General features: G+C 50.3%; 1 protein-coding gene across 2 annotated transcripts in view; it reads left to right on the forward strand.

The window, feature by feature from the left end:
* Positions 1–22,523, forward strand: part of FBXW8 (F-box and WD repeat domain containing 8) — a 68,837-nt gene that overhangs the window by 43,117 nt on the left and 3,197 nt on the right. The window contains exons 7-9 of one of the 2 annotated variants that reach the window (XM_071572249.1): positions 1,906–2,115; positions 15,813–15,940; positions 20,000–20,094. In XM_071572249.1, the coding sequence (XP_071428350.1) occupies positions 1,906–2,115; positions 15,813–15,940; positions 20,000–20,094 (433 nt within the window). Of the gene's footprint in view, positions 1–1,905; positions 2,116–15,812; positions 15,941–19,920; positions 20,095–22,523 lie in introns of both variants that reach the window. The other variant, XM_071572250.1, reaches the window with a different exon arrangement.

Here is a 22,523-nt window from a genome sequence, read left to right on the forward strand (position 1 = left end):
TGTCCCATTCTCTGAAGTTTCATTATGTCTCAGAGTATCGACTTTTATTTGGAAGGGGAAGGAAGTGTGCAGGAATAAAGTGAGTGTTGCAGCTTCTCTCCCCTTGAAGGAAGTGGACTGCACAGTGTGCTGGTTTAAAGATGAACCAGCAAGGGAAATGAACTCACCACGAGAGAGATTATAAGTCAGACCTAGAATTTAATAATAACATTACAATAACAACACTGACACACAAGGGAAATTGCTTTCAACTCACAAAACCCCAGCAGTATAACCCAGTGTCCTGGGGCACAAACCCAAGGGGGTTTGTTTGCCCTTGTGCTGAGACCCCTGTGGTTCCCCCAAGTCCAGAGCAAAAGGAAAAGAAAAACCTGTTGGTGCAGGTGAGGGCTGTGGTCTGGGCGAGAGCGGGGATCTCCTCCTGTCAAGGTCCTGCTGCTGCTCTGGATCCGACGAGAGGTTCCCGAGGTCTTCTTACCCACCACTTATGTACCCTCAGGGAGCACTCAGTCCCTCCCCCTGGGCGGGGACTCACACAATGGGTGATTAACTCTGGGAGCCAGGGGGTGTTGAACTGTTGATGGCCCATGAGCAGCCACGCCCCCCTCAGGCTGGGTGTGAAGGTGATAATGGCTCCCTGGGCAGCTGCTGCTAATGGCCCATTGACCTTGGGGAATGAATAGAGGGGGTAGAATACACAGCTTTGATCACCCCCACACAGGGTTAGCTGGTCCCTCCTGCTGAACTAGGACACACAGCTAATGGGTGTGAAGGGATTTAATCCACTCCTGATTAATCCCCTCTTCCAAAGCTGGGTCAGTCTCGCAATACTTAAAATATTTGGGGATTTTGTTAATTTAAGAAGTTTCCTGGTAAAACCACCACCCACTCCGTTGGAGCTGGATCCATTTTACTTCTGGATTTTGCTGTGACAAGTCAGTTGGTCCCATGGGACACACAGATTCCACACTGTCTTCTAAGGCTGGGTTAGAAATCAACTGTTGAGAAGCTTAAACCTTCCCTTGGTGAGACTTTCCAGCTGTATCTGCCATTATTTACTGCAGTGGGAAGAGCAGCATCCTTGTGTTCCTGTGACAGGAGGTTGGGGAGCTCCCATTTGGGCTGTCCCTGAGTCATGTGGTGTCTCTAAATTTAGGGTAACTTACATGGTTGCAGAGTAAACATCAACTGCTCCATGAGAGTTGTGTCAATGTATTTCCTCTTCTGGAGCACCTTATTCATGGTGTTTCCATTGTGTGCTTTAACCTTTGGGTTCTCTGTCCTTCAGCTGAATGAGTGTAAGTTCTGCTCCTTTTATTTGATGTGACATTGTAGGATATTTTACTTTGTTAAGGCAGTGCATTAGACTAATTTCCCTCTTTACTGGGTGACTTGGGCAAGGCTCAGCCTGTGGCTGCTCCTGGACAGATGCTCCAAGAAGCTGGAAAATCCAGGAGCCAAGGGAAGAGAGGAAAAGTTAGTGGGTACAGGGAACTCTCTTTCAGTGCTGTCCAAGAACTCCTGAAAGACAACTGCAATGAATTCCCAAAGAATGAAACTCAACCCTAATCAGAGTTTTGTGATTCCACACTGTCTTCTAAGGCTGGGTTAGAAATCAACTGTTGAGAAGCTTAAACCTTCCCATGGTGAGACTTCTCAGCTGTATCTGAAAAGGGTTGGGGTTTTTTCAGTGGACTCATTCTAAAGCCTGTGAGCTGAATTTCATCACAGGAGCCAAAGCAGCAAAAGTTCAGAAACAAACCTGCTGTTTGTCTTTATCTGAAATCAATCCATCACTGGGATGGCACAAGGCACACGTGGGGAGTTTGTTCAGTTCAGCCCATAGCAGTAGAGATGTGAAAGACTTTGTGACTGTATTAAAAATAAAAAGTCTGCTCTTTTTAGGTCAACTTCCTTAATCTGGTTCCAGATGTGTCGGGGGGCGCAGTGGCAGTGGCAGCTGCAGAGGACATTGTGTATCTCCTGAAGGCAGAAGATCCTGGCAAAGTCCTCCACTCTGTCTATGGCCAGCCTGTCACCTGCCTGGATGTGTCTGCCCACGAAGCTGCCTTTGGGATCAAAACCTTTGGCTGGCTGTTGAATGAGCCCAACCAGGTATTTCATTATCCTTTTTTAAGGTTTTTATACCTCTGTGGTTAACAAAAGAGGAAAGAGTTGATGCTGCTGAGCATTTCCTTCCCTGCTCTCCAGCTTTTGGCTGTAGAGGGAAGACCTTGTTTTAGTGCAACAATCTGATGTTTCTGTGTGTTCTCCTGGGCTGAAGTGAGGGATTACTGTCCAGCCAGCTGAGTTCTCTGAAAACCCTTTGCATTCTCTGCTCCTCAGCAAGGCCCACTCACCTGGTTTGTGCTGCATCTGGGGCATCAGGGGGAACTTGTCTCCAAAAACCCCAATAAACAACCCAAAACATCACAGAATCATAGAATTGATGGGGTTAGAAAAGACCTCCGAGATCATCAAGTCCAACCCTTGGGCCAACTCCAGTCCCTTTACCAGATCATGGCACTCAGTGCCACAGCCAAGCTCAGCTGAAAAACCTCCAGGGATGGGGAATCCACCCCCTCTCTGGGCAGCCCATTCCAATCCCTGAGCACTCTCTCTGCAAAGAAGTTTTTTCTCATCTCCAACTTCAATTTCCCCTGGCAGAGCTTGAGCCCATCGTGCCCCCTTGTCCTATCCCTTTTGGTGAGAGCATCCTGATTAACCTGTCAAGCCTTTGTATGTGCAAATGTGAGATCTTGGGAGGGGAGGATGATTTTTAGGCTGTGCTTTGGAGTAGTTGAACTGAGTTACTTCAGTTTGGTGGGGATGGTGTGACTTGGATTAAAGGAAGCAAAATCATAATCATGGGTTTGAAGCTCCCTGTGGCACATTCTGCTGCTTCTTCAGCATATCTTAGCAGGGTGGATCAAACCACACTGGGTTTGTGGCCCTGCTGAAGCCCCGTGGCTGAGGGAATGCTCCTGATGCAGCTCTTCTCAAACTCCTCTGCTTGCAGGAGGGGCTCTTGTGGGATTGCAGACCCCAACAGGTAACACAGATCATAAACCCATGAAATGTTTGGGCTGGAAGGGCCTTAAAGCTCATCATGTTGCACCCCCTGCCATGGAAAAGGACACCTGTCACTGTCCCAGGTTGCTCCAAGCCCCGTCCAGCCTGTCCTTGAACACTCCCAGAGATGGGGCAGCCACAGCTTCTGGGGGGTGTTAGAATCCTCCCTGAGATCCCAGGTGGCAGCAGCTCCTGGACACAGCCCCACTCCAGGGCAGGGACCAGACTATGGAGAGACCTGTTCCAGATACCTTGAGAAGAGTTTCTGTCCCTTTCCTGCATCTTGCCTCACTTCTCCACTCCCTAATTTCATTCCATTTCTGTGCTGTACTTCAGCCCCCTGAGGGACTGGCAGCAGTGAGGGGAGGTTCTTCAGGCAGGTGGAGAAGAGCAGGAGGTGAGCACCCAGGTGAAGGAGCTGTGGTCTGTAGTGTAAAAATGCAGCCTTTTCTTTGGCAAATAACTAGAACAGGAAAGCTTTACTTAGGACATCCCCTGTGTGAGGAATAAACGTGTGCAGCTGCACCTCATTTCCCCTCCAAATCCATGTTCTCTGGGGAGGCCACCCCAAATAAACACCTTTAGGGCTGGGAGAAGCTGCAGGGCCATGCTGTCTTTATTAATTCCTTTGCTGTCCTAATCCAGTTCCTTTTCCCTGCAGGGGTGGGAGGTCAGAAAGCAAAATTGCCTCATTCAGGGGCATTAAATCTGTGACCCCCTTTGTACCTCCTGAAGGAGCACAGAAATCTCAGGCTCTGGAAAGCCAGGAATCTTTCCTACCATAGTGCTGAACTCCTCCAGGGCAGGTTGTATTAAGCCCTGCATCCTAATGAAGGAGATGGGCCGGGGTGTGTGTGACAAGGACACTCTGCTGGCACTGCTGCTCCAGCTGACATCACGCCGGAAATTAATTAACCAGTGTCTCTTATGGTAATTACTCGCCTCGCGCAGACGTGGAGGGACTTTGCCTTGGCTCATTACTCTGGTCACAAGCTGACAATCTGTCTTTGGGAGAGCTTTCCATCTTGGAAGTGCAGTGCTGGAGGATTCCAGCCCCCTTTGCTGCTGGCTGTGTTTCCTGTTTGGGGTTCTCTTTGTTTTCCTCGGGGTTGTTTTCCTTCGCTGTGAGCTCCCAGTCCTGGTGCTTGTGCTGCTTTAAAGGGACACCAGCAGGAGAAACCAACCCAGCTCAGGAGAGATTGTAAGTCAGAGTTACAATTTAATAACAGTATTACAATCAATGCAATGGCACAAAGAGAAATTGGGTTTAACCCCAACCCCAGCAGTGTAACCCACCCCCTGGGGCACAAACACAGGGGGGTTTGGTGGCCCCTGTGCTGAGCCCCACGTGGTTCCCTCGAGGCCAAAGGCAAAGGAAGGGACAAACCTGTTGGTGCAGATGATGGCACAGTCTGGTGGAGAGTGGTGGGCTCCTCCTGGCCAGGGGCTGCTCCTCCTCTGGACCCAAGGAGTGGTCCCAGAAGTCCCCAACCCCCAAGATTCTGTCCCCTGAGGTTTGGGTGGGAGCCCCCAGTGCCTCCCCCAGGGCAGGGAGTTCCAGCCTGGGGGATCTGACTCTGGCAGTCAGGGGGGATTTTGGACTCGTTGCTGGCCCTTGAGCAGAGCTGAACCCTCAGGTGGGTGTGGAGGTGCCAAGGAGTCCCTGCAGGGCAGTTCTCCCAGCTCCTCTGCCAGGCTTCTTTCCCAGCCAGCTCCCAGCCTGAGGGCTCAGCTGTGCCCTGGGCAGCTGCTGCCAATGGGCCATTGGGAACAGTTGCTGGGCAATGGCCCAGAGGGTTTAGAATGCCCAGCTTTGGTCACACCCACACAGGGACAAACTGGGCCCACCTGCTGAACTGGGACAGTGTTCCTGCCTCATAACCCACTTGATGATGGGGATGGTTAGGGAAGCCATCATTCCCCTCTCTCTTTTTTTAATCCTTTTCTAATTTTAACCAAATCTGACAGCAGAGTCAAGATCTGAGGCATAAATTTTGTAGGATCTTTTATGTCAGAGAGGAAAAAAACATCAAATCCATGGCCTAGACTTGCCTCCTGTCAGCTGACAGACATCCTTGCAGGAATGAGGGGAGAAGAGAAATGCTGCAGCTGTGAGAAGTTCAAGCATCAGACAACCCAAATATGCTGCTGTTTCTTGGAAGTTTGTCTGGTTAATGCTCGTGGAGCTCTTTTTTATGTATGGAGCTATGAAAAATTTCTTTAGGATGGGTTATTTCAGCTATGTTAACTCCATTTTCCTTAAATCCCAAATTCTGGTAATCCTGGGATCTGTATTCTCCTGTAGGCTTGTACATGGATAATAATACAGACCAGGTAATGAACCCCAGGGAAACCTTATTCATAGAATGGATTGGGTTGGAAAAGACCTCCCAGATCATCAAGTCCAACCCTTGGTCCAACTCCAGTCCCTTTACCAGATCAGGGCACTCAGTGCCATGGCCAAGCTCAGCTGAAAAACCTCCAGGGATGGGGAATCCACCCCCTCTCTGGGCAGCCCATTCCAATCCCTGAGCACTCTCTCTGCAAAGAAGTTTTTTCTGCTCTCCAACTTCAATTTCCCCTGGCAGAGCTTGAGCCCATCGTGCCCCCTTGTCCTATTGCTGAGTGCCTGGGAGAAGAGACCAACCCCCACCTGGCCAGAACTTCCCTTCAGGCAGTTCCAGACAGTGCTGAGGTCACCTCTGAGCCTCCTCTTCTCCAGGCTAAACACCCCCAGCTCCCTCAGCCTCTCCCCACAGCACTTGTGCTCCAGTCCCTTCTCCAGCCTCGTTGCTCTTCTCAGTTGGGTTGGAAGAAACCTCTGAGATCATCAACCCTTGATCCAACCCTACTGTGATCACCAGCCCAGGGCACTCTGTGCCCTGGGCTGGTGATCACAGTGGGGTTGGATCAAGACATGGTGGATTCTCTGTCCCTGGAGGTGTTTCAGAGGACACTCAGTGCCACATCCAGTCCCTTCTCCAGCCTTGTTGCTCTTCTCTGGCCCCGCTCCAGCCCCTCAATATCTTATTCCTGGCTTTTCCTTGATGGTGCTCCTGGCAACCAGTGGGCATTCCCTGAAGGATGATGTGAAGGATTTACACCTCACCCCGTGCCACCTTTGGAGCTCTGTGATGGTGGCACCGCTTCAGCATCACCAACTCCTGGTGCTCCCATGTTTGATTCTTGGGTTTGAGCACCAAAACCAAACTCACAGGTTCACGAGCTGGCTCTGGTGCTCCTCTTGTCAGGGGATAAACAGGGAGGAGGATGAATGTCAGGGCTGACTGCATTAGATTTCTGATGCAATCATCTCGCTGGTTGTAGGGTCTGACCAAAGCTTTCCTCATGGTGTATTTATAACTTCTCATCTGCTCTCAGGTGTGTCTGTTGCTGCTGCAGTTCAGGTGAGCTTTATGGGTTATTCCTTGAAATTTATAGATGCTTTATCCTCTTGGGAGGGGGAAAACTCCTCAAACCTGACTTTCTCCTGTATTCAAAATTCAGTGTGATTTTTTTATAGAACATTCAACAGTTCTTGGTGATAAAAGATGGTGAACATGGAGAGATTTGGGTGTTTTTCCTACCAAAGAAGCTTCATGGAACGTGTAAGGGAATTTTTTTTGTTAGATCTGTTGTCTGGCACAGTTTGATTTGGGGTTTGGTGGTTCTTTGCACAGATTTGAACCTGGTTTCAGAGCAGGGAGATGGGGAAGAAAGGAGAGAAGGGATGATTTTAGATCCTCCAACTCAGAGACAGAAGGCTGGTTATGTTGAGCTGAGGTGCCCTGGGAGCTGTTTGTTGGTGCTGTCACTTGTTCAGCTGTTTTGAGCTGGTGCTTGGCTTGTACTTGATGAAAGGTGTTCAACCCCACCTGGCTCTTCTCAGCAGCCACTGAAATCCTGCCTGGGTTTGCTCCTGTCTTTAATGTTTCTGCAGAATTCTCCTCTGCTGATGATGTGAGTATGTCCAGTGGAATTAGCCACTGGTGTGAACTAATAGGAAGTAAAAACCCCAAATTTTAAATCACAGAATCATGGTATGGATTGGGTTGGGAAGGACCTTAAAGCCCCTCCAGTCCCACCCCCTGCCATGGGCAGGGACACCTCCCACCAGCCTGGGGTGCTCCAACCTGTCCTTGGACACCTCCAGGGATGGAGCAGCCACAGTAAATAATCCTTTACATTGAATTTCATTCTCTACAGTCACTCTTGGATGGCATGTTTAGGTCACAGCTGTTTTATATCAGCTGTTACATCCTTCTTGCACCTTATTTTTACCTAAAATGCTTCTCTTTAACTGAGAAGCTGCATTATCTTTCCTGCTGTCAAATGTCTCCAGTTCTCATGGAGTCCCAAAGACTTCCAGTTTTTTTTTTAAATCTTGATTTGTCTTCTTTTAAAATGTGTCTTTGAGGGTTTTTTTCACTTCTATTAACCCCTGTGACCTTTGCAAATAGCCCAATTTCAATAAATGAATCTTCATGAACTCTTGTTTTCATACCAGTAGAAGGACAGAGCTTGCTGGGGACTGAATTTGAGCATATTGCACTTGCCAAGATGTTTCTCTTTGGGCAGCTGCAGCACTGCAGAGCTTCAGCAGAACTTTGAAGGTGTTGAAAGGTGTTTTAAACACCTTTTTCTTTATAAACTGTTTGGTATCATGTCAGAGACACAGAACTCCCTGAGGACCTGAGCTGTGTCAGGCAGTACAAGAAACAGAGTCCAGCAGACAGACCAGAGCTTTTCCTTGCCTAATTTTTGCACAATGGATTGATTAAGCCCCATAAATCACCAGAAATAATTTTGCAAGTTCAAATAAATAACTCAATCCCTTTTGCACTGGCTGATATTGATGACATCCTGCTTTTCTTCCCTCTTTGTACAGGAGTGTGAGTGCTTCAAAATTGGCACAGGGGCTTAGGTGGGTGTCTCAGGTTTGGCAGATACAGCTGCCAGGATGAGCCATGAGCATTCAAGGTGATGTGAAAGCAAGAGAATTACTCAGTTTTTAATAATTGTCTTGCTTTTCCTTTCCCCTGCCCTGCGCTGGGGAGAACAGAACGTGTTTCTGGGCTAGGGCTTGTTTCTGAGTGAGTGGGTGGTTCTGGGGGTAAACACACCACCATTTCAGCGGGCACTGGAGCCTCCAGCCACGAGTCAGACGAGCCTGGTGACCCCATTCCAGGTCCCAGCAGACATCTGTGCCCATCCCATGCCCATCCAGACTGGCAGAGCCCCTGGGCTGGCAGTGTCCGGTGCTGGAACGGCGAGGGCTGCAGGTGCCTTGGCAGCACCAGCACAGGGCTTGGCTCTCCTCCTTCCCACCAGCTTGGAGTCTCACTCTGGAACTGGGGGCAGAGGGAAACTTCAGAGGGGGAAAAAACAACCTCCTGTTGTGTGTGCAGGAGGGGAGGGGTCGGAAGGGATGGGAAGCTGCTCTTCCCTCTGGATTTGCTGTGAGCTGCTGCGGCTCTGCAATGCCTGTGGGTCCCTGGGGGGCTCTGCAATGCCTGTGGGTCCCTGGGGGGCTCTGTGGTGCCTGTGGGTCCCTGGGGGGCTCTGCAATGCCTGTGGGTCCCTGGGGGGCTCTGCAATGCCTGTGGGTCCCTGGGGGGCTCTGTGGTGCCTGTGGGTCCCTTGGGGGCTCTGCAATGCCTGTGGGTCCCTAGGGGGCTCTGTGGTGCCTGTGGGTCCCTGGGGGGCTCTGTAGTGCCTATGGGTCCCTGGGGGGCTCTGCAATGCCTGTGGGTCCCTTGGGGTCTCTGCAATGCCTGTGGGTCCCTTGGGGGCTCTGTGGTGCCTGTGGTTCCCTGGGGGGCTCTGCAATGCCTGTGGGTCCCTGGGGGGCTCTGTGGTGCCTGTGGGTCCCTGGGGGGCTCTGTGGTGCCTGTGGGTCCCTGGGGGGCTCTGTGGTGCCTGTGGGTCCCTGGGGGGCTCTGTGGTGCCTGTGGGTCCCTTGGGGGCTCTGCAATGCCTGTGGGTCCCTGGGGGCTCTGCAATGCCTGTGGATCCCTGGGGGCTCTGCAATGCCTGTGGGTCCCTGGGGGGCTCTGTGGGGCCTGTGGGTCCCTGGGGGGCTCTGTGGGGCCTGTGGGTCCCTGGGGGGCTCTGTGGTGCCTATGGGTCCCTGGGGGGCTCTGCAATGCCTGTGGTTCCCTGAGGGGTCTGCGGTGCCTGTGGGTCCCTTGGGGGCTCTGCAGTGCCTGTGGGTCCCTGGGGGGCTCTGCAATGCCTGTGGGTCCCTGGGGGGCTCTGCAATGCCTGTGGGTGCCTGGGGGCTCTGTGGTGCCTGTGGGTCCCTGGGGGGCTCTGTGGTGCCTGAGGGTCCCTGGGGGGCTCTGCAGGGCCTGCAGGTTCCTGGGGGGCCCTGTGGTCCCTGGGGGGCTCTGTGGGTCCCTGGGGGCCTCTGTGGTGCCTGTGAGTCCCTGGGGGGCTCTGTGGTGCCCGTGGGTCCCTGGGGGGCTCTGTGGTGCCTGTGGGTCCCTGGGGGGCTCTGCAATGCCTGTGGGTCCCTGGAGGGCTCTGTGGGTCCCTGGAGGGCTCTGTGGGTCCCTGGGGAGCTCTGTGGTCCCTGGGGGGCTCTGTGGGTCCCTGGGGGGCTCTGTGGTCCCTGGGGGGCTCTGTGGGTCCCTGGGGGCCTCTGTGGTCCCTGGGGGGCTCTGTGATGCCTGCAGGTCCCTGGGGGGCTCTGTGGGGCCCTGGGGAGCTCTGTGGTCCCTGGGGGGCTCTGTGATGCCTGCGGGTCCCTGGAGGGCTCTGTGGGGCCCTGGGGAGCTCTGTGGTCCCTGGGGGGGCTCTGTGATGCCTGCGGGTCCCTGGGGGGCTCTGTGGGGCCCTGGGGGGCTCTGTGGTGCCTGCAGGTCCCTGTGCTGCCCGTGGGGCTCTCGGGGCTCCGGGCTCTCCTGCCCCTCAGCCCTGTGTGTGCCAGCCTGAAGTCACCTCCAGGATGGCATGAAAGTCACTGTCCCACACGCTCCGAGGAGCCTCCATGTGACCAGCCTTACACAATGACTTATATCTGGCAAGAACCTGCAAAATAGTCTCTCTGGCTGATTGTCAAAAATTACATCATATTGGAGTAAACTGCTTTTAAATCAAACATCCATTATTCATGGATATTAACTGCTTTTTTTATTTATTTATTTTTTCCAAGCTGGCTGGTTTGTGTTTGATTTACTCTTTTTCTTTCTCTCTGATTGTCTGTCTGTCTCCCTCAGCTGCTCCTTTTAAATCTTAGCTCATCTTTGAATTTATGGAGCCAGAACACTTATCTCTGTGCACAAGGAGCAACGTGCTGACCCTGCATTTGTCACCAGTGCAGTTGTTGTTGTTGTTGTTGCAGCAGCATTCGTTGTGTGCCATATTTACAGTAGGCAATCCAATACATTTGCACTGGGAAACGGTGCCCCTGAGGCTTGTAACCTTTAAAAATATTCCTTTACCACATCACTTCAGAAATAAAATCCAAACTTGCAGCAGTGGGGACCATATGTTGTATTTAATTTGATGAGTTCTGCCACAAATGCATATGGAAAAGCCTTCCTGCTTGTGTAGGTGCCCTCTGGATTGGATGGGTTTGAGCTGAGAGAGGAACAGATCCCTTTTTATTTGTGGTGGACTTGAAATCTCACGACCCTCTCTTTTTGCTGGCAATATTTGTGTGTGTTCAGGCAATGTTTTTTTTCCAGCTGGCAGAGGGATGGACAGGAGGAAAAGGGGAGAATAAATGAAAATAAATGTAAATTCTATAGCCAGGCTTCCTTCTTGTTCCTCTGCCTCTTTGAGCAACTCAGGGTTTATTTTATTTTGATCTTCTGTCTCTAAAGTGACAGAAAGCTCCATCCTAAACGATTCTTTCTGAAAAAGTGGTTCTTTAATGCATCCTGTGTGTAGTCAGGGAGGAAAAGGATGTAGGTTTTGACTGTGGTTTCACAATGACACTTTTTGCTAATATTTATCATCCTGCCTTCAATACATCAGCTAAATAAGACCTAAAATTGCAGCACAGACAGAGTGTTTGGCCCAGTTCTGAGGGAGAGCTGGGTCCTCACTGGCTGTGTGCTGCCTTACCTTTGGAGAGGGGGCAGGAAAGGGATTGCAGAGGGAAAGCAGCTCTTGCACAGAGCAGTTGTGTGCTGGCTCTGGGCCAGGACAGTGGGTTGGACACCCCTGCTCTTGTTGAAAGTACCACAAGCTCTTTGATAACAAGTGCTCAGGGATTTGTTGTTTTAATCTCCCGTCCAAGAAAGACATCACCAACAACCCAGGATCCCCAAACACCTGCTGGGGTCTTGGACACGCATGGAAGAGTTCCATCAACAGCATTTCCTTCAATTCCTTGGTTTTTCTTGGAAGTATCTCAGGCAGAGTGCATCGACCACGCTTGACCTCACTTAGCTGTGTGGTGTAACAAAGCTCACAGCTCAGCTCCCCTGGCTGCAGGGGCTTTCATTCTCTGGGAATTCATTGCACTTGTCTTTCAGGAGTTCTTGGACAGCACTGAAAGAGAGTTCCCTGTACCCACTGCACTAACTTTTCCTCTCTTCCCTTGGCTCATGGATTTTCCAGCTTCTTGGAGCATCTGGCCAAGAGTGGCCACAGGCTGAGCCTTGCCCAAGTCCCCCAGTAAAGAGGGAAATTAGTCTAATGCACTGCCTTAACAAAAGGGAGAGTAGGAGCATGAATAATTAATAGCACTAGTCTGTGGCAGTGGGATAAAATGAAGTCCCATTTGCTCAGCCTTATTAAAAGGGAGAGAGGGAGAGGGAGGGCTGGTAAAGGTCGTTAAGGGACTTGTAACATGCGAAGAATCGCCTCCGAGATGGATAATGTGTTTTCTAATCTCTGTGGTCTTTAACTAAACATAATGGTGGAGCTACTCTGGCTATTTCTGGCTCCTTGAATTATTGAGCATTCTGGGAGATTGGTTGGCTCCTGGCCAAGAACTTGGACTTTTCATTTGGCTGATGTTAATAGGTAACACTTTTTATTCTCTGTGTTGGGTCCCCATAACATCTGCCCCGGGTATTTAGTGCTTCTCCTGCCCTGTGATCCCTCTGGGGGAGGGATCTCATCAGTGTGTCATCCCAGGCCACTTCATTTCACACCCAGATGCTCCTGGTTCACTTACCTTCACTTGGTACCTATTAGGTCACTGGTCTGGGGTGTCCATTATAGGATTATAAATACCTTTAAAAGGGTAATCCCTTTGCAGTGTGCATTATAGGATTATAAACCTCCCAAAGATCTCAGGCTTTATCTGCCCTTTAACACACAGGCCCTTATTTCAAGTCCCTGTTGACCAGGTATTTCCATTCTTCCTCCTTGGCCTTTGTAAAGAAAATCCTTCTTGCCTTGGGATGATATTACAGGAGAGCTCATCAGAACTTCAAAATTGTCTTCAGTGTGCTTTTAAACCCCAGTCTTCAAGAAATCATTATTCAGACTTAAAAAAAGCACTGTGAGTGCTTTTGGCTTCTTTGCTTATCAGTTTGTCACGAAAGAATTCTGTAATTCATTTGCAGACCATGAAATTGCTCAGGACAAGTTGAATTTAGAGAGAGACAAAACCTGGATGCTGAAAATCACAGAGAGGATCTGCCAGTGGTGGGGCTAATTGGCCAGAAATACATGTGAGCATGTTAAAGTTTAAAATAAATTTTATTTTAGCAATCAGTGTTGGTATTGATTGTTAAAATAAATCTTTAAAAGAATAGAGGCTGGCATGAGAAGGAGTTGGAGGGGGTAGGAGATAATAAGACAAAAGCTTTTCACTCATTTTTGTGGATATGAGTCTTTATATATATATGTACATATGTATTATATTCTGTTTTAAATTTTCTTCTGTGTAAATATAAAAACTTGGCCGTTTCAAAGTTCCATTTCTACGTGGTTTTTTTTCCTCCCTCCCTTTCAGTTCCTGGAGTGGGCTCTGACAGGGAATTGGGCACTTGGCATTTTGCCAGGCTAAAACCATAACAATTTTTACAGATTCTTAGGTGCAAATGCTTTAAATTGGTGGCCATCTGTGAGCTGTGTGAGGAGCAGCAGTGACTGTGGTGCCTGTGAGCTCTGCCCCAGAGCTGGAACCGAGGGGCAGGCAGGAGAAGGTGTAACATTTGCTCCGATGGACAATGTGGGAATCTTTAAATCCTCCATGGAAGCAACTCTGCATTCCAGCCTTCTGTGGCCATAACAGCATTTTCAAGAATGTCTCATATGTTTATGGGGTAGGTGGGAGCCGTGGTTATTGAGATAAATTAATAGTTTATGGATGTTCCCTGTCAGTATTAGCGCTGGGGGGCTTTGGGAAAGCAGCTTTTGGCCCTGTCCTCTCCTCCCCTCTCCCATGTTTCCATCCAGCTGGGAAGGGCTGGTGCAGGGGCTCTGCTGGGAGCTGGAATACGTCTCTCCTGACCCCATCAGTTATGGGCCTTCAGCTGAATTCAGCACTTTATAGACTTTGTCTTTTGTTCCAAACTTTCCAAGGAGAAACTTGCTTGCCAGGCCCAGATATTAATTTCCTTTGCACTGAAAACCCTTTGCCAGAATATCATTATCTCTGGGTTTGGTTAGTGAGCTGTTGGGAGCTGGGCTGCAAGTGAGAACAGGCTGTAAATTGGGCTCTACCTCACAGACTAACATTTCCATGCAATTTGTAGCAACTTTTCCCTTGGTGGGGAAGTTTAAATGATTTTTTTAGCAACTTTTATGTCCCAAGTCCCCCTGCAAAGGTAGAGCTTTCCTTGCCCTGTTTTTTGGGTCTTAAGGATGAAAAATAACATGTTAAAGGCTGGTATTTGAGGCAGGTGAGTTCACAAAGGCCTGGTTGGGGGATTATAAATCTTACAAGGACTGAGTAAGTGGGATGTGAGTGTGTTGATCCTAACAGGGAGCTGATAATATGTCTGAATAAAACCCTGCCTGCTCTTTACTTGGGAGCAGTGGCAGGTTGAGGAACCCTGTGAGTTCTCTGCATCCCTGTAGTATTCCTAGAGATTTTTAAGGCTTTTTGTTGCCCAGTCCTCCATCACAAAATGTCCCTCTCCTCATTTAATTTCAGATCTCTACAATTGCACAAATAGGAAATAAAAGCCCAGGCAGCATCAGTGTCTCTGGTCTGGCAAATGTTGAAATAATTCCTACAGATTGTGTGATGTTTATTAAGCTGCTTGTGGCTATAATCAGCCAATTAGAAGTGAGGAATATTGATGTGACACTGACATGGCCATGGTGATGTTGCCATGGGAGCCACGAGTTTCTCCTGATACTTTAAATCTCCTTTCATGGGCACAGGTTTCTTTTCATTTAAAGGAGCATCACCATGAAATTTAATAATGCTGATGAAGTTATGTAAGAGCAGGTGCAGTGCTGAGCTCCACTGGGCTTTGACAACTGTATTTTTCTGTTTCTAAAATTATTTGTTCTGCTAAACTGAAAGGCCCAAATGGATAAATCTCATCTGGCCCCAGAGGAAAGACAGCAAAGATGATTAAACTGATGGAGGGGGCGAACAGCTCGTCCCTCCTGTCCAGGCTCTGCTTGAATCATCTCAGATATTGCCTAAAATCAGAGTTGGTTTTGTGCCTTTCCCATCTGAGCTGCCACTTCAGATGTAGCATTTCTCCTCATCTGGGGGATCTGCACCACAGCTCTCAGTGTTCAGTTCTGCTCTGCAGTTTTGCTGCACTTGGCTGGACCTGCCCCACACAGCCCATCTGTCCGATCCTTCTCAGTGCTGATGCTCTTTGCTTCTGCTGCTTTCAAATGAAGGAACTGTTTGCTTTTCCACAGACCCTGAAGATTTGACCTGCAGAAGCTGCCTCAGAGCTGTCTGAAGCTGGGGAGCACTGGTGGTGCATCCCTACTTCTGGATGGATCCCACTGGGAATTTTGCTTTCCTGATTTCTGAGGGTGTTGTTGCCTTTCTTAAAAGGAATAAACCTGGATCTTGGTTACGTATAACACATCAAGAAATGAGTCCTCCAGAACATCCAGATGGGTCCAGAGAAGAGCAACGAGGCTGGAGAAGGGACTGGATGTGGCACTGAGTGTCCTCTTACACACCTCCAGGGACAGAGAATCCACCATGTCTTGATCCAACCCCACTGTGATCACCAGCCCAGGGCACTGAGTGATCACAGTGGGGTTGGATCAAGGGTTGGACTTGATGATCTCAGAGGTCTCTTCCAACCCAACTGAGAAGAGAAGAGCAACGAGGCTGGAGAAGGGACTGGAGCACAAGTGCTGTGGGGAGAGGCTGAGGGAGCTGGGGGTGTTCAGCCTGGAGAAGAGGAGGCTCAGAGGTGACCTCAGCACTGTCTGGAACTGCCTGAAGGGAAGTTCTGGCCAGGTGGGGGTTGGTCTCTTCTCCCAGGCACTCAGCAATAGGACAAGGGGGCACGATGGACTCAAGCTCTGCCGGGGGAAATTGAAGTTGGAGAGCAGAAAGAAATTCTTTGCAGAGAGAGTGCTCAGGGATTGGAATGGGCTGCCCAGAGAGGGGGTGGATTCCCCATCCTTGGAGGTTTTTAAGGTGAGACTGGACGTGGCACTGAGTGCCATGATCTGGTAATCACAGTGTGGTTGGATCAAGGATTGGACTTGATGATCTCAGAGGTCTCTTCCAACCCAACTGATTTTATTTTTCTATGATCCTCGTGGTGCCAGCTCCCCTTTGTGCTGCAGCTGTGGTGCTCCTGATGAGTTTATCCCATGTTTTGTTCTCCCCCTGGCAGATTCTCCTGTACAATCTGGAGACAAACCAGTGCCTGACAAAGGTGGGCAACTCCATAGGTGACTTCACGTGTGTCAACCTCCACGCCAGCCCTCCACACATGCTGGTTGCAGGCAACAAGGACAGAAGGTAAGTGCCACCAAGCCCATCTCCACTGAGCTGCCTTCCCACCCTGCTGTCCTACATCTGGCCCTACTGGAATTGGTGTTTCCTGCAGCATTTCCAGTGCAGCCAATGTGAACTCGAGGAACAAACTATTAGGTAATAATTGGATGTGGCTGTGGGTGTGCTTTGTTTGGGAAGCTCCATGGGAAGACTTGCTTTTCCAGCCATTTGGTGGACACAGTTGGTGCACAGCCCAGCGAGACCACTTGGAATATCTTCCCCTTTCCCACCGCCACCCGCAAAATGAGTTTGGCATTTCAAAGCTCACTTTCTGATATTAAAAAAATAACCTGAGGGATGAATCCTGGAGGATGAGAGGGGGCCCGTCTGCCAAACGATGTCAAGAGTGTATTTCAGAACACTGTGATGTCCCTCAGGTGACGAGGGAAAAAAAGGGACTTTCATATGAACAGATTCCAGCTTCTATTTAGCTGATTAGCAGCTTTCTCTTTAACTCCTTGGCTTGGGGAGTTGGATTTTCCCAGCCCAATATCCCGTGCCAGGAACGGCCGCGCCGGGAACAGGCAGCACGAAAGGATTAAAGTGCTTAAAAAGACCCTTGGAGGCCAATTTTTAGATTTTCTTGTGTTGGCGAGTTGTTGGTGGGGTCTGCTCCAGTGCTCCAAAGGAGATGTGGGATGGCAGGGAGCCAGTCCCTAATGGCTCCTGCCTCCTTCCCTCCTCCTCCCCGTGCCGGGCACCAGGCTGCAGGTGGTGCTCTGCCACGCTGGTGGCATCAGATTGGGAGGCGGGCACTTCCCCCTGCCAAGTCCCAGACCTCTGTCCCGCCAGAGCAGCAGCTTGCAAAAATGATTATTTTGTCAAACAGCTTTTTTTTTTATCCTCTTTCCCAGTGAACAGGCAGAGCTCACACTTCTCAGCACGGAAGGTGAGGAAATATCTGAAGTTTGAGAAGTGGAATTGAATCTTTGTGAGGGTTTTTTTCCCCCTCTAAAAGCAGATAATTGGTTTTCCAGTCAAACTGCCTCCAATTTTGATCTCTGAATGGTGACAGGAGAGTAGCTGAAGCTGATATCCCTTCAGCAGGATTGGAATTTACTCCCTTTATGGCAGAGCCTGTGCCCTTTGCCCTCCAGAAACCTTTTGGTTTTTCAGCTCAAGCACTGGCTGAGTTCAAGGGTTTGGCTGTCACTAAAATAGCAAGGAGTTGGGAGTTAATAGTTCAACAAATAAGTTTGGCATTCAGGAGGCAGGACCAAGGGTGTCTCCAGGGTCAGTGCCCCTGAAGGTGCAGCCACAGGGGGAAGGAGACTGGAACCTCCATAGCCCCACTAAGGAGCAAATCTCCTAAACACAGACCTTGAGAGTTCAAGCTGCTGGTGGCCATTGGAGCAATTACTGCTGGAATTAAATCCAGCACTTCCACAGTTTCACTGGAATATGCTGTTCTTTTATTTAAAGCCATGATTTTGAGAAGTAACACTTAGGAAAGGTTTTTGGTAGGACCTGTAAAATCAGTATTGCCATCAAAAATACTGATGTGTTTGATTTCTGAGCTGTGCCTCGCTCTGGCAGGAGCTGTGGCAGCAGGGAGCGTGTGCTGATCCCTGCTTTTCCACTTTGGAAGCTGGGATGGCCAGCAGTGTTGGGAAAGCAAACACATGGCAAGCCCAGCCTCTGAGGCGTGTGGATCCAAACGTATTCCATGCTTTCCTGAAGGCACAGGAGCTGAATTCCAAGTCAGTCCAACAGGAGGGTCAAAGCCTGGTGGTGAGAACACCTTCCCCACAGCTCCCTGGAGCTGGGATGGGTCTGGAGGGTTCCCACTGAGCCCAGCTGTTGAGGCAGGAGGAGCCAGGCCGTGCCAGCTCTGCTGCTCCATCACATTGCACTGGCAACATGCTTCTCCTTTTTTTCTTCAAAGCACATCTGAACAGCACAAGTGTGCCTGTGATTCTTCCAGGGGTGTGCCAGGATGGACACCTGCCTGAATCCTGGGCTCTTGCTAATGGAATAAGCAGGACTCAATCAGATCTTCACGTCCAGCTGAGCTTTCCAAACAGGAGCAGCTTTGATTTCTGTGCACAACACAGGCAGGACAACAGCCCTTCCAGAATCCCCCATCCTTACCCAAAGCACAGCTCCAGTGTGTAGCCAAAGCTCCTCTCTGCTGGAGCTGGAGGAAGCAAGTCCTTGTCCCCATCAGGGCTGTGGGGAGGGGACGTTCCCAGGGGTGGCTGTGCAGCCACACGGAGCATGTTCCTCGCTCTGTTCCAGCATGTTTTCCTATGTCAGATGGATGTTGCTCTGCTGGAGTTCTGGACTCTTCTGTTGCCTTTCTCTTTCAGTGGCTGAAATGTGTTATTTGTGCAATCATATGATGCAATCTCCGTTAGAGAAAGGAAAGGGAAAGACTTGCAACACCATTAGGATCGTAGCAGGGGTATGGAGTAAAGCACAGCTAATGTGTTGGAACTAGTGTGTTTTGGCCTTTTCTGGAATTAATGTGTACCTGATGCTTTCACTCCTGATGGCCATCAGCTGGGAGGAACTTTCTCTGGCTTCCTTTCAAATCTGAGATCAGTATTTCCCTTTCCTTCTGTTTTCACTTGCTGCTTTTCTGTATCCACTTATGTACTTTGCTTTATCTCTTAATCTTGATATAGAAGGATCAAAAAAATACCCCTTTGTGATATGTGCCAGGTTAAAACACCCCCATTAATGTTAACTGGTTTTGTGGCTTTGTTTCAGGGGTTGAAATCCTAAGCTCTTTTTCTACAGTTCCCTTCTGGCTGAGCCTTTGTTATGTTGCTCTTCAAAATGCCTTGTCTGAGTGGTCAGTAATGTCTGCAAACCAGATGTGCCCCAAAGCTGCCCACAGCCAGTGGTGGCATTTTTGAAATGAGAAGAGATCCTGCTTGCTGGGTGCTTGTGAATGGCTTTGTTTTAATATTAGTGATTAAGCCAAGGGTATTAATATGTCTTTTAACTTGCCATATATTTAGTCTCTTCCTAAATCTTTGTAATCACAGTCCTTCCCTTGGTTGTGATAATAATACCACCCCTCAGCCACAGTGGGGGTGTGTTGGGTACCAGGGGTAGGATTTGTCAGCAGTGTGCCCAAAACACAGTATTTTATGCCTCGTGGCAGTGCTGATGTTTTGGAAGGTACAGGTGGAGGATCTTCCTCCAAATTTCACTTATATTTTGTGTCATGGACTCAGAGACTCACAGGATGGTTTGGGTTGAGAGGGACCTGAAAGCCCATCCTGTTCCACCCCCTGCCATGGGCAGGGACACCTTCCACTGTCCCAGGGGAGGTGCTCCAAGCCCTGTCCAACCTGGCTTTGAACACTTCCAGTGATCCAGAGGCAGCCACAGCTTCTCTGCCCAACCTGTGCCAGGGCCTGCCCACCCTCACAGCCAACAATTCCTACCCCATATCCCATCTATCCCTGCCCTCTGGCAATGGGAAGCCATTCCCCTTGTCCTGTCCCTCCATCCCTTGTCCCCAGTCCCTCTCCAGCTCTCCTGGAGCCCCTTCAGGCCCTGGCAGGGGCTCTCAGGTGTCCCTGGAGCCTTCTCTTCTCCAGGTCAGCCCCCCCAGCTCTCCCAGCCTGGCTCCAGAGCAGAGGGGCTCCAGCCCTGGAGCATCTCTGGAGCCTCCTCTGACTCTCTCCAGCAGCTCCACATACTTCCTGTGCCCCAGGGCTGGGCTCTTGGGACCAGTAAAGGGAACCTCTTTAGGTCCTGGGACTTGTAAAGAGTCAGAGAGGTTCTGGATGGTGGGAGAAGTCTTCCTGAAAAAAAAACCCTCTGATAACAGAAAGTCTGAATAAAAATTCAGTAGTGAAAAGCAGAGACCAAACTGGTTGTCCTGCCCTGGAGTGGCCCTGCTGTCCCAGGTGTATTTGCATGACCCCAAACCCCTGGTGCTTTCAGAAGCCAGGCTGGTTCCATGCCTGTTGCTGTGCTTTGTGCAGGGTGAGGGTGTGGGACCTGCGCAGCGGCGAGGCCGTGTGCTCGCTGTACGCCCACCAGCTGGGGTTGTCTGCCGTGCAGATGGACGACTGGAAGGTGGTCAGTGGAGGAGAAGAGGGCCTGGTGTGCGTGTGGGACCAGCGCATGGGCACCAAACTGTGGGAGATGCACGCCAGGTACGTCTGGGGGGTCTGGGGGGTCTGGGGGCGGGAGCGACCTGGGAAGATGATCCAAAAGGATGAATTTTTGGGAGTTCTGTTTAGTTTTCCTGTGATTTGGGAACAGATTGCTTTCCCACCTGGAGTCATGTGTTGCTGTGAGTGCCCTTTAGCTGTCTTGGGCTTGTTACTCATTAGTTAACGAGTGCTGTGTGGGTGTGGCTCGGCTTCGAGAAGGCAGATTTGGGCAGGGCTGTCCCCACGTGGGTGGGCCCTTCCAGCCTGTGCAGTGGATTTTAGGTGAGGCTCAGCGTGCCCAGAACTGGCCCCACCGTTTCAGTCCTGAGGTTCATCTGCCACGGCCGAGCGAGCTTGGACAGTGACAGGGAAGTCCTCAGGACTAGAACCTACAGCCCCCGGCGTTTCCCAGGAGGTCTCCCATCCAAGTACTAATCCGGGACTGACCCTGCTGAGCTTCCGAGATCTGACGGGATCTGATGTCAGGGAGGCATTAACTGCCTCAACGAGTGCTGTAAGGGAGCTGGGATATGAGTTCCTCTGGATTTTCCATGAAGTTCAGTTACTGCCTTCTCTCTGCCCCATCCCCAGCCATGCTATTTGTTGAACCTTGGGTTTAAAATGCTGGTTTTTTCCAAAGTGACTGGTTCTGGCTGTCCTATCCAGTGTATCCCCCCACAATCCCTGTGTTCCTCTTCATCACATTCACACATTCCCTGCCCATCAAAGCCAGGCTGGGATTTAAACTCATTTAAATATTAAAATAACCAGTTTGTACTGAAAGCACAAGTGGTGCAGTACTGGAAGTACAAGCAGAGATCACCATCCTGGAGCTGACAGCTACTCCAGCCAAATTAAGATTTCCTGATCAAGGCACAATTCCCAGGGGTTTGGGTTCATCTGGATGAAGGCTCAAGGATTTAGCCCTTTGTAAGTCTCAGTGATATCCATAAAATGAACAGATAAATCCTGATTTCTTTTTTTTTGATGCCTCTTCCCCAAAGAGGAGCTAGATGAGGTATTTACAGCCAGAGGAGTTCAAGCTGGAGCTGTCATTGATTAATTGCAGGTATCGCCTTCTCCGTTGACCCTGGGAATGATAAAGCCTGTTGTGATGTGGCTGATGCATTAAGGACAATATTCCATTGATTGTCTCCTTGGCATGCTCATTAGTGCTGCTGCAGGAGGAGGGCAGGCAGGGCAGGGCTGAGCCCGGGGATGTGCTCACAGTGAAACCATTAGATTAAACACTTAAAACACTGTTTAATCTATAGAGGAATCAGAGGGGATCACTTCAATCAAACAGGCCTTCTTAGATGGGGGGGTTGTTGTTACCCATGGAGTGGAAAACAGGGGCAGAAGCCACAGGAGGTGACAGGAGCTGGGGTGGTGGAGATGAGCCCCTTCATCAGGGGGAGAAGTTACTCCTTTGTGAACAGAAGGTGCTGCTACAGTGGTTCACGGTTAGTTTGTTCAGCAATGACAGAAAAGGAGTGAAGAGCAGATTCAGCATCCAGAGGAGGGTCAGGAGGATGGTGAAGGGCCTGGAGTGGCCACATGAGGAGCAGCTGAGGGCAGTTGTCTTGTTCAGCTGGAGGAGAGGATGCTAAAGGCAGAGCTCAGCAGAGGCTGCAGCTCCTCCCGGGGGTCAGCTCTGATCTCTGATCCCTGAGAGCAGGGACAGGACCCAGGGAATGGCTGGAGCTGTGTCAGGGCAGGCTCAGGTTGGATCTCAGAGAAAGGTCCTTCCCCCGGAGGGTGGTGGGCACTGACCAGTGGGCACAGCCCCAAGGCTGCCAGAGCTCCAGGAGAGTTTGGATGATGCTCTGAGGGACACGGTGGGATTGTTGGGGTGTCTGTGCAGGGCCAGGGGTTGGACTGGATGATCCTTGTGGGTCCCTTCCAGCTCTGGGTAGTCCATGATTCTGTAATTCTGAGCTTGTGCCACAGAGGGCATTTCTAAATCCGCCGTAGCTCAGTCCTTGAGAGCCTTGGGTGTCCTTCCCTTTATTTTGGGAAGCATCCTGCTCTTCCCAGGAGTGTTCTGCAGTCCTTGGAGCAGCAGACAGCCCCCACCCCTCACAGCCTCCGTGCTGCAGAGTTTAGGACAGATTTTCTGGCCTCCACGTGTGTTCTCGTAAAAGCCCACTAGATGGGGATAGAAGATGTGGGATCTGCACCAGGCTAGGAGAGAAGCGCCAGAGGTGCAGGTTCCCAACCTCTGGCCATTCTGGATGGGGATAGAAAATGTATGTAACTGCTCCAGACTCAAGAGAAGAGCCAGAGGTGCAGGCTCCTGCTCCAGACTCAAGAGAAGAGCCAGAGGTGCAGGTTCCTGCTCTGGACTGGAGGGGAAGAGCCAGAGGTGCAGGTTCCCAACCTCTGGCCATTTTGGATAGGGATAGAAGATGTGGGATCTGCACGAGGCT

This window comes from Pithys albifrons, chromosome 17 (genome assembly GCF_047495875.1).
Source record: "Pithys albifrons albifrons isolate INPA30051 chromosome 17, PitAlb_v1, whole genome shotgun sequence".
Classification (NCBI taxonomy): Eukaryota; Metazoa; Chordata; class Aves; order Passeriformes; family Thamnophilidae; genus Pithys; species Pithys albifrons.